The sequence below is a fragment of the Ursus arctos genome, unplaced genomic scaffold (genome assembly GCF_023065955.2).
Source record: "Ursus arctos isolate Adak ecotype North America unplaced genomic scaffold, UrsArc2.0 scaffold_3, whole genome shotgun sequence".
NCBI lineage: Eukaryota > Metazoa > Chordata > Mammalia > Carnivora > Ursidae > Ursus > Ursus arctos.
Window position 1 is genome coordinate 102152271 of NW_026622985.1, and position 15109 is coordinate 102167379.

Sequence of the window (15109 nt, forward strand, 5' to 3'; positions counted from 1 at the left end):
AATTCACTTTTTGCTTTTGTTTTGCTTACGTGATGTTATTTAAATTTCATTTTAACGTGACAAAATACACAGTTCGAAAGAGGCCTAATTCTTTTTTGCCAATTTACTAATACTATTCTTTGTATCCTAAAATATACAACAAATTCACTTCCTTCAGGAATTATAAAAGACTTTATAACAAACATTACTGTGATTAAAAACAAAAAAGTTCTAGTGTATGAGAAATTCTGTAGGAAGGTTAAACAATAACAAAACAACTTTCTCCAAGTTGAAATTATAACAGAAAAAGTCACAGAGTTCTAACTGGAAGACTGGCCAAAAGGTTAAGGTAATGCTTTAAGAAAAAGTAAGAATTCGTGAAGTTAAAATCAGTCAAGAAACCTTCACTGAAAGAAAGAGCACAATATATATAATTACACACAGTGTTCAAATATATCTTCCCAGTATAAAAAAAAGATCAATTACATTTTGTTAAAAACTTATAAACATAGAGATGCACAAAGTACCATTATTTGCTTTTGAGTTAAGTACAAGTAAAACACAACTGAAAAACCCTGAAAGGCACTAAGTGAAACTAGAGTGTGTATTTAATGGGATATAGGAAACAGTCTAGCTGTGGTGAGGTGAGGCTAGGCATAGTCCAACATGAGACACTCAGATGCAAACTGTGAAGGTCAGTGAACACTCGGCTTCCTTGTCTGTCTCCACCAAGTAGATGCCAACAAGGGGAGGACACAGGGAGACTACACGCAAATGCACTTGGATGGATGAGAATTTATTATAATTTTGGGAGGAAAACGGCCTGTATCTGTAGTCTTTCTTTCACCAAATGAAATAAAGAATGGTCAACTCTTGAATAAGTGAACTGGCACTAAAAAAAAAAAAAAAAAAGACCACAACAGTATATATGTCTATAATGATCACATTACCCTAAGTAGCGGGTTTAAAGTATGGTGCTGGAGGGTCACATCAGGTTTCACGTGAATGGAAACGGCATGATTTTTCTTCCCCACAGTCACAGTCTTTACCTATAAATGCCGTACTTCAGTTTTTTCTAAGAGCAAAACAGTTCTGATGCGAATGAGGAGGATCACCTGCTCTGGGCTGCAGGAGCCAAGTGTGACCACGAGCTGGGGCGGGAGCACCAGAGGCTCCACTCAGCAGCCCCGCTCTCCTGGCAGCCCGTCTGTCGTCCTACTACGCTACAGCCAGGAAGGACTCTGGGCTTGTAGGCAGAGCTGCTTCGTTTTATTCCCATGCCAAATAGAGACAATTTCCATCTTTAGGCAACTCTATTTTTAATAATTAGTGATTTTCTACAGGATACTTTCTTCCCTAACTACCAGGCACATTCTTTTCCTATGTAATGGAGATTTCTTCATAAAACATGTCAGAATAAAAATAATTCTGAACATCCTGGATAAATCCATAAGATGTATAAACAAAAATTATACTCATGAAGCAAATACACACTGATCCCTCCCTCCCCTTTGCGGCTCTCTCTGGTGGGAGTGAAGTGAAGACAGAGGAACAGTAACAGGTGACACAGTGTGGCTGAATGCAGCAAGATTTGCTACCAGGAAAGGAGCACCCAAGGGAGCTCCCACGGCATTACCTACCGGAAGGTTCCTTGCTGAATCCAAATACAAGATCAGCAATGAAGAAGAAAGACCATCATTGGCTTGGTCTTTGTCAGCCCTGATGTCTGTGAGCACCTATGAAAAAAGGATGAAAAGCCTCAGCAGATGTATTTCCACAAGACTTGACTATTTCTACTTGATTAGGTCTGTAATGCTCAAGAAAAGAAGAAGGGTGGGGAAATAAACCACCCACTACGTGCAACACAGAGAGAACGAACACAATAAATATATTTTAAGGGGCGCCTGGGTGGCTCAGTCGTTAAGCGTCTGCCTTTGGCTCAGGGCGTGATCCCAGGGTCCCGGGATCGAGCCCCACATCAGGCTCCTCCACTGGGAGCCTGCTTCTCCCTCACCCACTCCCCCTGCTTGTGTTCCCTCTCTCGCTGGCTGTCTCTCTGTCAAATAAATAAAATATTAAAAAAATAAATATATTTTAATGACAAGAATCTATATGACTCAATTAAATAAAGCAGAGGTGATCTGTGGCTCTCCAAACCTCCATTCTATATCAAGTACAAAATATGAAGATTTCATAAACCAGGCAGAATGACCTGTAAATCTTTCTTAAAAACAAAACAAAACAAAACAAATTATCTTTAATTTACCCCTGATGTGACTGCAGTGACTTTCAGCATAATAATCAAAATTATTGCTGTTATTTTTCTAAGCCAAGTAGCAACACAACCTAAAGACATTAATCTCAGCTGTGAGGGGTGGTGGTTGTCATGGGAAACACTTCACAGCACCTTGTCGAGGTTTGAAGCATTTGGCATTAACGTGAGCCACTCCAGTTTCAAGTGCAGCTTTCCTCTGGGAACCTCGTCCAGAGCAAACCACTGAAGAGAGAAGGTGAACGTTCACAAAGGTTCTCCTGAGCCAACCTTTCCAGTCAAGCAGTTTCCACAAATGTCACAAGCTGCTCACTGTGAGGGACCAACAGTTCCTGATTAATGCTGAAGGACCAAGTCCTACCATATTTCGCTTTGCGCTCTGAATGAGCCGATGGCCCCAGAGGATGACAAGAGCAGTGGGCTGGAACTTGCCCAGCACTGCCTGCTGTCCAGGGGACGTGCTGAGCGCTTCACTTACATGAACACAACCACTGTGGAGTCGATACCATTTTCATCTCTTACACACAAGGATTCAAATGTCTTCTAGTACTGTTCAGTACTGTCAGGCTTCTATGTATGGACTTTAACAGAAGTCATGAGCCAGAAGATCATGTAACATTGATCCCAAATGCTGAATTTCATTATCAAAGAAGTTAACATGTTTGTCTTTATTCACCACTATGTACTACTTAATGAAATAGTATACAAGTGTTTCAGCTTAAAAACCACAAAACAATTCATCGGAGATAATCCCCAAACACTCGGTGTTAAGAGACGGCCCCGAGGACTGCATAAGAGGGAAAATGTGTTACTTAAAAGCAGTGAATCTCAACACTTATTTGGTTAATTATGCCCTATTATCACAATTATACCCATCTTTTAGAAGCCACCTCAAAATTCTCCTTTTTTTAATATTTTTTATTCTGATAGCAATATCCTCCTTGAAGTAGTGTGTGCTTGCTGTCAATTCCCACTGCACTTATAGGCAGTTTTCACGTGACAATTTCTCATCAACCGCACTGTGCTAGCTCTGTTATCAACTCCAGCTATCTTTAAAAAGCCCACTTTTAGGGAGCTTCTCAGAGGCCTCTGCCCTGACTCCCAAAGGAGAGCACATGCCTACCTGAAACAGTTTGTGCTTGTAGCTTATGAATTTCTAGCATGTGTTGGGCACTCAATACACAGTATCTGACTGGGCTGTTAAACTTAGTTCTATTCACTTGGCTATTATCAAAAGGCCAAAGTTCTCGGAACATTGTGTAGGGGAGCAGCAGGTCTGTCAATGCTCATGAGATAGAATAATACTCAAAGAAAACTTACTTCATCTAAAAGGCGCTCCTTTTCGACTTCAATAAGATCAATCATAAGACTATAGAAATAACAACACAACAACTTTAGAACATAGAAACACACTTCTTACAACTGAAATAACCTTAAACATTCGTCTAAGAAAAAGTACTCCAGAAATACATCAAAACGCTACAGTTTATCAAGAAACAGACTTCTTCCAGAAGCTTCCTCAGGCTTATCCCAAAACTATGAAGTAAGGAAAAAAAACCAGGGGTGAGTCTCTGGGAGGTCAGGACAGGCAAAGTCGGGATCAGAGTTGTAAAAAATGTGGTTTCCCCCACAATGTAGCTATTTACAATGTGACGAAAATGTTCAAAAATATTCAAGCCCTCTTGTCTGACATGTTCTCCTTCAGCACTGCTGTCCGTCACTACAGCTCAGTCATCCAAGCCCCCTTCCCATCCTTGCTCCACAGCTCTGGAGCGTCCCCACAGATGCTTCTGGTTCAGCTACCGGAGAGCCCCTTCCATTTCCCCTAAAAGTCCTGCTCTACTGCAAAGCATGGAACTTCCTCCTGCAGAAGCCAGGGATGACGAGCTTGGGACGACTGCACTCCTATTTTCTCTTGCAGCTGCCCCTCCTCCTGCGCCTACACCAGGTGAGACCCTCAGAGCTTTCTCCTGGTCTACCACCATAGTCCCCAGTCTCAGTCCCTGCTACTCTGAGCCACACAGTGGTTACTACAATGCAAATCTGATCTATCACTGCCCTGCTTACAACCTTTCGGTCACTCCTTGTTAAACCATCACATGAATGATTTCTAAAGTCACAGCATAATACACAGGCCATTCTTGACGAGGCCAAATGTGTCCAACGTCATCTATCCCTGTATCTTTTCTGTCACAAGAGATTCAGTTAAATAATGAAGGTTGGGGTTAGATGTATTTTTTAAAAGCTCATGTTTTTCAGCTGTACTGGTTGTTCAATTTAAGTAAATAAGACAATATTTATTTATCCAAAGTGTAGGCACAATGGAAATTACTATCCCCCCTGCTCCCCAAAATAACTCAATCAATCTAGAGTGAAGCCTGCACAGCGTCAAAGCGACCAGCTGCTCTGGCATCTGGGGCCACACTCCACCCGCGGCTTACGAGCACTTAAAATGGGGGCAAGTACAACCAGCAAAGTGAATTTAAAATTTTGTTTAGTTTTAACCGATTAACTTAAATAGCTACATGTGGCCAGTGACTGCTGGGACAAACACAGATCTACAGTTTTTCCTTCTTGTACTTAAACGTGAAACTTTATAGGAATAAAGTATGCTTTAAGGAGTCTAAGGTGAAACGTTATGTCTAAGATCCACTTAAAAATACAGGTAACGCATAAATAGCCTATTTTTTGAAGCTGCATTAGTTCTAAGTGTCACTACTGAGAAGAAAGAGCACCCTATGCTCTCCTTCCCTGAGGGTTTACCTTCCTAGGAAGTCATCCTTGTCTGGGTCTTCATCAAAGAGCTCAATCTCTAATTCCTGTCCAGGATGTTCATAGACTAAAGCCTGAAAAAACAAGAAGAGTTATCTTACAGTGTTATTAATGTCAGCAGCTGCTGAATATGATTGTAGTAAACAGCACCCTGTCGTCGTCTCCCGCGGTAAGTGGTCGGAAAGCACTTACGCTGTGTCATTGTCAACCCATGGGAGACCCTTCCAAACCATCTGCCCACACAGTAACAGTCTACTGTGTTTGCAGTTGTCTGGGAGTCGTCTCACTGGGTCAAGTTCCACTGCTCCAAAATGAAGGCACAAGACAGCACCCACAAACTGGCAGGGCTTGGGACATCTCTCTAGTCCTGAAGCGGCTCTGTTCATGTGCTGTTCTTGGGGCACCGACAAGTGATCCATTTACCACCAAGCAGAGATTAAGCAATGTGGCGACAGACTGGGTTGGGAGGATGGGAAGCTGGTGGAGCACAGGCCGCACCACTGTTCTGATGAACAATTTTGCACAACTGTATCATTCCTTTCAAAAAAGCATAATCGATGATGCAGCAATTCCACTCTGAGGAGCTTACCTGGAGAGAACTTGGTCAAGGGAAGAAAAATACATGCACATGACACGGGTAATAGCAGTGGTTCTAATGCTGAAATGAATAGCCAGTATCTCTTTGGGTAAAGAAATGATGGAATCTATTCAGTGAATAGCAAGTATAAATCAGATCCATCTATGTTTACTGACACAGAGATTCTAGACTTATTAAATAAGAATTTACAAAACAGTACATAATTAATCTCATGTTTGTAAATGTTACATACATTAGCAACCACAGAAATCATTGTCAATTATTGTGATAGTTTAATGTAATTAAAGTTAAAATTTATGTGTTGTTTATGTGTTGGCTTTACAAGAATGCTGTGAGGTAGGGACAGAAGGTACAATACTTTTAAAGATGGGAAATTAAAGAAAAGTGATTTAAATGACCCTCTAAACCAACCACACTCCTGTGGAACAGGCGTGGAATCAGAAGTTGGGGAGAAGCCAACTGACGCCACTGGACAAATCTTACCTCGTATACCTCATTCCATTTTGGACTGAGATTCTCTTTGATGACCTTGCTTTGGAAGATCTGGTTGCCCACTCGAATAATTCCATAGGGGTCTGACTTTCCCTTGACGAGTCCCTTAAGGTAAGTATCTTTCCCCTGAAGATCCTGAGCTTCAATAAAATGTATCCTTAGAACACCCTGAAAAGAAGGAGCATCATGGACTGTTCACTGGTTCCTCTGACACACGTGGAACAGCGGCTGTGTGGTCAACACGAAGACCCTCTTCTTGCGCAGCAAAAAAGAAAGGAAACATGGGCTGTCTGGCGGCAGTGAGGAGGGAAAACTAAACAGGGCAGGATGACAGTGTCTGAGTATCACTACTTTTAGTCGGGAGACCAGACCAGGGAGGAGAGTGAGGTGTGAGGCCCTACAGAAAGTGTGCTCCAGGAGCCTCAGGAGCCTGACTTGGTCTCGTGAGTCACCAAACAGTCCTCTGTTAGTACGACAGTAACTGAGAACCACCAATACAGGATGTCTCAGACATGTCACTAAGCCCTTGACAGGCACTCATTACTTCAATTTTTTGAACAATCCTATGAAACAGAACTGACCTTGACACAAAATGGGTTTGAACTGCATGGATTCACTTATATACGGATTTTTTCCATACAGAACAGTATTGTAAATGTATTTTCTCTTCCTTCTAATTTTCTTAGTAACATTTTTTCTCTAGCTTACCTTATTGTAAGAATACACAGAATACAGTATATAACATATAAAATACGTGTTAATGGTTTATGTCATTGGTATGGCATCTGGTCAACACAAGGCTATTAGTACTTAAGTTCTGGGCGAATCAAAAGTTAGATGCAGGTTTTCTATTGCACGGGGGGTTGGCGGCTCAATCCATGTTGTTCGAGGGTCAACTATACCGTCATTAAATTTATTTTGTAGATAGGAAACTGAAACTTTGAAATACGTACTACTCATAGACTTTAAACACAGTTTTCTTTTCCTAAAATACTGTTAAATTGGTAAAATAAAAAAATGTTCATTCACACTTCTTTCAAGGCAAACAATGCTGGTAAGTTAGCATGGGGCAGCATTCTCTACAAACCCTTTTAAGATCACTGGGTAACAGTCCTGACCCAATCAGCTAGGAAGACATGCACTTTTACAGATAAATACGCTTTAAAAAACTTAGAGAATTTCCTGTTTACAGGAAATGTGTCTAAAGTTTAGATAATCTGGCAACATGTTTAAGTAGTGCTGGCTTTTAAACCCCACAAGGTTAAGGAAGGTTGCATTTGGGCTAAGTGCTCACCACGCTCAGAGAATAAAAAGTGTAAGTGGCAAAGGAGCATGAGGATTTCTCCATGAAAAATAATTCTTGAGCTTTCAGAGATGAAAATCTTAAGTGAAGGAAAAAAGATATGCCTTTCTCATATGCACGGTCCCATTAAATCTGAATGCCAACAATATAACTAGTTTGGGCATCAATTAGCTGGGGTGTTGGTACTTTAAAAAAAAAATTAAGAAAGCTCAGACATGTCTGATGATTTGTGCACTGTTACTGAGACCAAACTTAACCACAAAAAAGTAACAAGCATCAAGGAAAGTTGTCTCCTTCCGCTTGAGCCAACAAACTAAAAACAACAACATGCTCAGTGAAATAGGACCAACTCAACATCTTCTGTTTAATAAAAGGAAGTGTCCTGTGCGTGTCAGTGTCACACTCATCACAGAAACCACACAACAAGGCTGCCTGCTCCACTTCTGGAGTGCGCACATGCAATGGGTTGAAGGACCCAGTGCGAAAAGCTCTGTGAAAGAGGGTAAAAGGAAACCCCCTTTGGAATGGAGTCGGTAGGCCAGCAGGGGCAGCGCGCAGGCTCTACCACTTCCTTGTCCACTGCAGACCCAACGGGAAGAGATGCATCTCCCAGGGGTACTATTTTACTATCCCGGCAGGAGGAAGGAAGGTTTCCTCCTGCCCTGGCAACAGCTCAGCCAATGAGAGGCCACTACACTTCCCAGCTCCCAGTTTATGCCAATGGACTTTAAGCTTATAGCAGCCCCTCCCAACTCCCCTCTCCTCTGTAGAAGAGCCTCCTCTCCTTTGTTCTGCAGAATCACCCATGGTTTTGCCATAGCTTAATTGTCCCAGATTGCAGTTCTCGGCCATTCCCGAATAAACCCATTTTTGCTGGTAAAGTAACTGGCAGTTTTATTTTTATTTTTTTGGTTGGGCTGGGGTGGGGTGGAAAGGGAGAAAAGGAGGGAGAGAGAGAGAGAGAGAGAGAGAGGGGCAGGCGGGGCAGAGGGAGAGGGAGAGAGAATCTTAAGCAGGCTCCACACCCAGTGAGGAGCCTAAAGTGGAGTTCAATCCCACAACCCCTAGCATCATGACCTGAGCTGAAATCAAGAGTTGGATGCTTAATGTACTGAGCCACCCAGGCACCCCTGGGGATTTTATTTTTAAGGTTAACAGCTCTCACTAACCTGTGAGGGCCCGTCCACTCCAAGCACCTCTTCTCTGATCAGTGGAGGGAATTCTATGTCCTTGACCAGCATTTCTCAGTCTTCCGCTGAGGTTACATAGTTTACTCAAATGAAGGTAACTCCAGTATCTGTGACCTAATTCTGTGTGCTAGGCATCACCCCCAATTTACAGAAACTGAGGTCCACACAAGCCAAGTAATATGCCCAAAAAGCAAAGCTGCTGTTAGACCCCAGGGCCGTGACGGAGATCAAGGCCCTGCCCTTTCCATCCCATCCAGGGCAGTTTTAACAGCAGCACTGTTTCTGCCACAGTGCTTATGAAATGACTCCAGAGGTAACCACACTCTCACTGCTGAGAGAAAATCTGTACCAGTCATTATACAAAGTGCCCATCACCTAGATAAAGCTGTTACATTTTGATAATGCAAACAGTATGTGCTGAGATAACTAAGCTGTCGCAGCAGTCCTTTATGACTTGCAATAATATTTGCAAAATTAAATCCTTATAAGCACCCTGGACATTCATGGTTGAGGTCTAAGAATAGCCCTGAAGTCTCTGTGATGCACACTGGCCAATCTCCTAAGGAGTGTGATAAAACAAACTACCACATCAAGATCCATATGGCAGGGATGTCTGGGTGGCTCAGTCGTTAAGCATCTGCCTTCAGCTCAGGGCGTGATCCCAGGGTCCTGGGATCGAGCCCCACATCAGGCTCCTCTGCTATGAGCCTGCTTCTTCCTCTCCCACTCCCCCTGCTGGTGTTCCCTCTCTCGCTGGCTGTCTCTCTCTGTCAAATAAATAAATAAAATCTTAAAAAAAAAAAAAAAGATCCATATGGCAAAGTCACCGTTAAGAGAACCACGTGAAGTCACAACATCCAAGTATGTGATAAGCTTCTCCCTATGGAAGTGTTAATGGGTGCTCAGGCAACTTACCTTTGGTATAGGAAACCGCAGTTGAGCTATTTGAACTTCACTGACTAGAGGAACGGTGATCCGATTGGGAAGCACCAGGTAGTTTGATATTATATCCAGAATGATTGTATCCGACAAACCACTATGAGGTGGGTGGTAAAAAGAACAAACCAACTATCAGGCGTATCAACACTAGTTATCGCTTTAACAGCAAACTTACCACAAACATGATACAACACCCCATTTACAAAGTCAGAATTGTCTAATTTCTCAAAGACAATATTTAAGACAGCAGTTCAAAACTTTAGCTGCAATACAGCTATGGTGACTACTATGTGGGATATATGTATAGCTGAGATACATAGCTGAGAATACATGGTAATATTCTGGCTACATTTCATAATATTCTAAATAATGTTTCATATGTTCCTGTGTGACTTCATCATTGACTTATATCAACGTAATGTAAGACACATTACATTTTGTTTTTTTAGCATATTTCAAACAGCCAGAAAAGTGCAAATTATACCGAAACAAACATCCATCTACCCGTTCCATGTTCCTTACATTAAATTTCTCTCATTATTTTTGCATAGCTTTCAATCAAGTAAAAGAATTTACAGTTTATTCTCTCTTCACACTGTATTTGCGTACTGAATACTGTAATAATTTTGAAATTCTATATACCACTGCACAGAGAACTCAGTAATGTGAATAAAATTGGGGAGGATAAAGAAACAAATGTACTTCATATTTTGCCTATTCTTTGGGGTAAATGTGAGAATTAAGTAACATGTATGTGACAATGTTTTTGAAAGCATACTTAAATGAAGTTTCATTGCTGTGGAAGAACACCTTTAACCAGAACTAAGAAGTTGCAAGAGAATCTTACTTCTTGCCAATACTTCTCAGATGTTAAAATTGTTAATAGATATACGTAAAGTAATCATACATATAAAAATACCCACTAGGAGTGAAAGTCACCATCATTCGTTAACAGCTGAACACTCGCTCAAAGCTGGGTATCCAAATGCAATGACAAGAGAAGGGGTCTTACCTTAGGACTTCCCAGTCCAAGATGGAAAAAAGACTGAAAAACCCACAACCCCACAGACAACACAGCTCTATTTATGAATACGTCAGTGAATTAGATGTTAACACCCTAAAGAGACAGGGTCTCAGCTGGCAGACACTGGATATATGGTCACTAAGCATATTCTTACTTTGCTATTCCCCCCACCCCCAAATACTGGTTTTGTTTACATTGAAAAATCTGCTGGAACAGGAAACCCTTTGATGATATGCTTTCAAGAATCCCTTAACTGCTATGGTGGTAGGCCAACTGCCTCACCACCAACCCTAGCCATGCAGACGGAGAGGCCTAACACCCAGGAAAGCAGCAGAAGGCCCACTCTGGTGCCTCATCCCTGCTCACCTGTCTATCCTATTGTGTACATGCCCAGTCTCCTCCTGAATTACCAGGGCTGCAGTGCTGCTCCTAACCGTTCCCTGGGGCATCGACATATGGCTGGCCCCTCTGTTTGTCCTGGCTGCTGTCACGGTCTAGAGCAGCTCTTGGGTCGTCTTCTTTGTCCTTCGGAACTGCCTGCTCATCACCTTAGTTTTGTTTCTATCATAATTCTCACCCCTTCTTATACTTTTACCACTCAGTTTAGGGTTCTTCATTGAAACATATAGGGAATGCCAAAATTTATGGTCAAGTGCAGTAATTCAGGTATTACTGCTACTTTATAATACTTTGGGTTCCGTTTTTTATCAATGAATACAGCATGTAGATGTTCATTTTGCAAAGCTCAAGGCAAGATTTGTTAGGTTCACAGTTACTGAATATTTACCTTTATAACATAAAACTCGCCATAGCTGTGATTTGATAGAAAGTCTTTGAGTAGGAAAGCACTGCTCAAATTTTATGTTAAGTATATATGTATATATTTTATTACATAAATTGTTATATAAATTTAACATAATTTTGTATAAATTATATATATCCTGTATTAATATATAATTTCATTTAAGAGATTTTTTTATATATACCTTTTATACCACAGCTTTGTTTCTTTTCTTTTTTTTTTTTTTTTTTAAAGATTTTATTTATTTATTTGACAGAGAGACAGCCAGAGAGAGGGAACACAAGCAGGGGGAGTGGGAGAGAAAGCAGGCTCACAGTGGAAGAGCCTGATGCGGGGCTCGATCCCACAACGCCGGGATCACGCCCTGAGCCGAAGGCAGACGCTTAACGACTGAGCCACACAGGCGCCCCCACAGCTTTGTTTCTGACTGGTGTGTATTTCCCCCCATATTTCTAATACACATGAGAATATATTTTAAATGATATGTATATTTTTCTATATACTAACTATAAGAATATATATTTTATATACTACTTGCATAGAAATCTATATATAAAATAGCTAAAAGCTATTACTATATAAAGAGAACCTGTCATTATCATTAAATATCATTAAATAAAATGGAGTGTATATATGTATGTATCTCAATGTATATAGACATATGTGTGTGTGTGTGTGTATATATATATTCCTTTTACTTTATTTCGTATTTTTATTTTTTAGTAGGCTCTATGCCCAACATGGGGCTTGAACTCAAAAACCCTAGATGTTATACGCAACTAATGAATCATCAAACTTTACATCAAAAACCAGGGATGTACTGTGTGATGACTAACATATTATAATAAAAAAAAATTAAAAAAAAGTCGCATGCTCCACCGACTGAGCCACCCAGGTGCCCCCCTGTACCTCTCTTTTAAATAAATGATTTAGAACTGATTCCCCCAGCTGCAGGATTGCCAAAAGCAGCATATGCCCTCTGGCTCACCCTGTAAGGGAACTAATACAATGCTATTTACAGGGTAGCTGCTTGACAAGCCCGTGTTTATTTCAGTCCTCCTGTGATATAAGAGGAGGAAAGTAGAACACATTTTTAAAAAAAGATTTATTTATTTCAGAGAGAGAATCCTCAAGCAGGCTCCCCGCTGAGCACAGAGCCTGACGCAGGGCTCGATCCCATGACCCCAAGATCATGACCCAAGCTGAAATCCACCCTGACTAAGCCCACCCTCTCCCCCCGCATCCCAAACACATTTTCTACACCAAATGGCAACAGGGATTTGTTATTTGGCTGGCTAACCAGCATCCGTTCCCACAGAAAATACTGGTGAAAGTTCTTCCTCTGCTTCTCCCACATCCCTACCCTGGTCCCCCTGTTCCTCCTCTGGGGGTGGGCAAGAGACCCAAACATGATCATCAGAATCACAGGGTTTGTCCAAGGATGGGTGGACAAACAGAAGTCAGCCCTGGAACTTTTGCTGGAACTAGCAGAATAAGGTTCTTCTCAGACTGAAGTCACTAGGCATGAACAGAAGCTAGAAGCTGCTACTCCGCAGCAAGGGCCCGCCTGACAACAACCCATGCAGAGAACAGCAGAGTCCAGAGCGAGACAGAGAGCCCTTAGGGCGTCATTTGAACACCAACACCGGCCTGTGCATGACTCCACCCTGACAACGCTCCAGCCTGCTCAGCGACATGAGCTCGGGATGAGCCACAGGAGCAGAAGCTACGTGGCAGCAGGTGTGACTGCTCTGTGCACAGCTACACCACAGCACTAAGAACAGTGGCTGGCTCAGAGCACGTACAATACCCATTTGTTGGCTAAATGAATAAGCTGTCTTAAAAAATACTATTTATTTACTCATTTACTTTTTTTTAAGTTTATTTATTTAAGCTATCTCTACACTCAATGTGGGTCTTGATCTCAAGACCCCAAGACCAAGAGTCACACACTCCTCCAACTGAGCCAACCAAACACCCCCTACTCATTTATTTACTTTCTTATTTAAGACCACTTGTGTTGGGCTTGTTGCTTGCAACTAAGTACCCTAATGAGTACTCAAACAATTCTTTAAGTTCTCCTTTCTTTGTAAAGATCTTTTAAAGATAACAGAACTTTCTATATCCATTAAAATCACAGTGCCTAAAAAAGATTTTTATTATTAGGACTATGCCTCATTTTATTAAAGTCCTAAATTTTCCCTGATAATGAAACAATATGAAGTTCTTTCTAATGGCCATTTTAGGGACATAAACACACAGAAATAGAAAAAAAACAGACCAATTTAATTTCGGAACTATTTTAGGAAAAAAACCCAGATTAGGAACATTATCTACTAGGAACATGTATAACCGTAACCAATAGGTAATGCATTTCAACCTTCAAATACTACAAAAGTAAACAGCAAAGGCAGGTTTCCAGAACTTCCTGCTTGGCAACAAGTAATAGGTCCTTTGCAAACAGTCACCTCCCATCAGGTGAGATGGATGGTTGTGACCTGAGGAAGACTTCACTTTCCTCACAGCAGGGATGTGCCGTTCATGGCTTCATAAGCTTACTATGGGCATATTTCCTCATGTTTTAGATGTGAGATTGCTACAGAATAATGAATGGACTCCCAGTGATGTGAGGCAGAAACTGTAGGCTTCTCAGCTCTCGCACCCAGGCCCTGGGGTGACCCTACACATTCCTAGGTCTAGGACATACATTTACCCCCCTGTGGAGGAGCTGCTGGAGGCATGGGAGGCAGTAGCACAGCGTGAAAAGAACCCAAAGAGCTAGTTCTGAAACATATATTCATTTTTAAAGTTTTCTTTATTTTTCTGAGAAAATAAGAAAAACCAAATTTAAAAATTAACTTGCAGAATATTAAAAGGCTGCTACTTTTCTAAAACACCAAAGCTTGGGATAATTGGCTGGCTCAGTTGGCAGAGCATGTGACTCTTGATTTCAGGGTCATGAGTTCAAACACCATGTTGGGCATGGAGTCTACTTAAAAAAAATAAAAATAAAAAAATAAAAAGTTAAAAAGAAAACACTAAAGCTGGAAAGATGCTTCATGATGAATGAAAAATAAAATGAAGGGTGAGTGACCCACTCTAACACCCTCACCCACTCTCCTTCTGCTCACTTGGTCCCAGTGTCTCAGACGCAGTCAGGAGAACAGAGCCTAGCCAGTGTCTTCACCTGATCAGCACACGACAGCCTGCTGAGAGGCACGGATTCTGCTTGGTGGACACTGGCCTTACCCGTTCTGTGTTGTTTTCATGACACCAGAAATGCACATTACACCACCAACAAGTAACCACAGGACATGACATCATACTTACTTTAATCCAGGGATATCAAGAAGATTAGTCAGTCCTGTCCAGTTTATTTCTATAAGCTGTTTTAAAAAAAGGGGCAAATATTAAGTTTCCAAATTATTTCCAATTACCAAATCAAATCATACAGGTTTCTTTCTTTTTTTTTTTTTTTTTAATTTTATTTATTTATTTGACAGAGACAGAGACAGCCAGCGAGAGAGGGAACACAAGCAGGGGGAGTGGGAGAGGAAGAAGCAGGCTCGTAGCGGAGGAGCCTGATGTGGGGCTTGATCCCATAACACTGGGATCACGCCCTGAGCCGAAGGCAGACGCTTAACCGCTGTGCCACCCAGGCGCCCCCATACAGGTTTCTTTATAAGCAAAATACGTTAGTTCATAATACTGTCCTACACCTTGCTTTTCACTTTGTAA

The 15109-nt window shown here is 41.5% G+C and overlaps 1 protein-coding gene across 7 annotated transcripts in view; it reads right to left on the reverse strand.

The window, feature by feature from the left end:
- ESYT2 (extended synaptotagmin 2) overlaps window positions 1–15109 on the reverse strand; it is an 81407-nt gene that overhangs the window by 22358 nt on the left and 43940 nt on the right. For 6 of the 7 annotated variants that reach the window (XM_057304401.1, XM_048213078.2, XM_026479246.4 and 3 more), the window contains exons 7-13: window positions 14702–14757; window positions 9522–9642; window positions 6105–6281; window positions 5015–5097; window positions 3572–3620; window positions 2387–2476; window positions 1620–1715 (exon numbers count right to left, since the gene is read on the reverse strand). In XM_057304401.1, coding sequence (XP_057160384.1) covers window positions 1620–1715; window positions 2387–2476; window positions 3572–3620; window positions 5015–5097; window positions 6105–6281; window positions 9522–9642; window positions 14702–14757 — 672 coding nt within the window. The remainder of the gene's footprint in view (window positions 1–1619; window positions 1716–2386; window positions 2477–3571; window positions 3621–5014; window positions 5098–6104; window positions 6282–9521; window positions 9643–14701; window positions 14758–15109) is intronic. The other variant, XM_057304400.1, reaches the window with a different exon arrangement.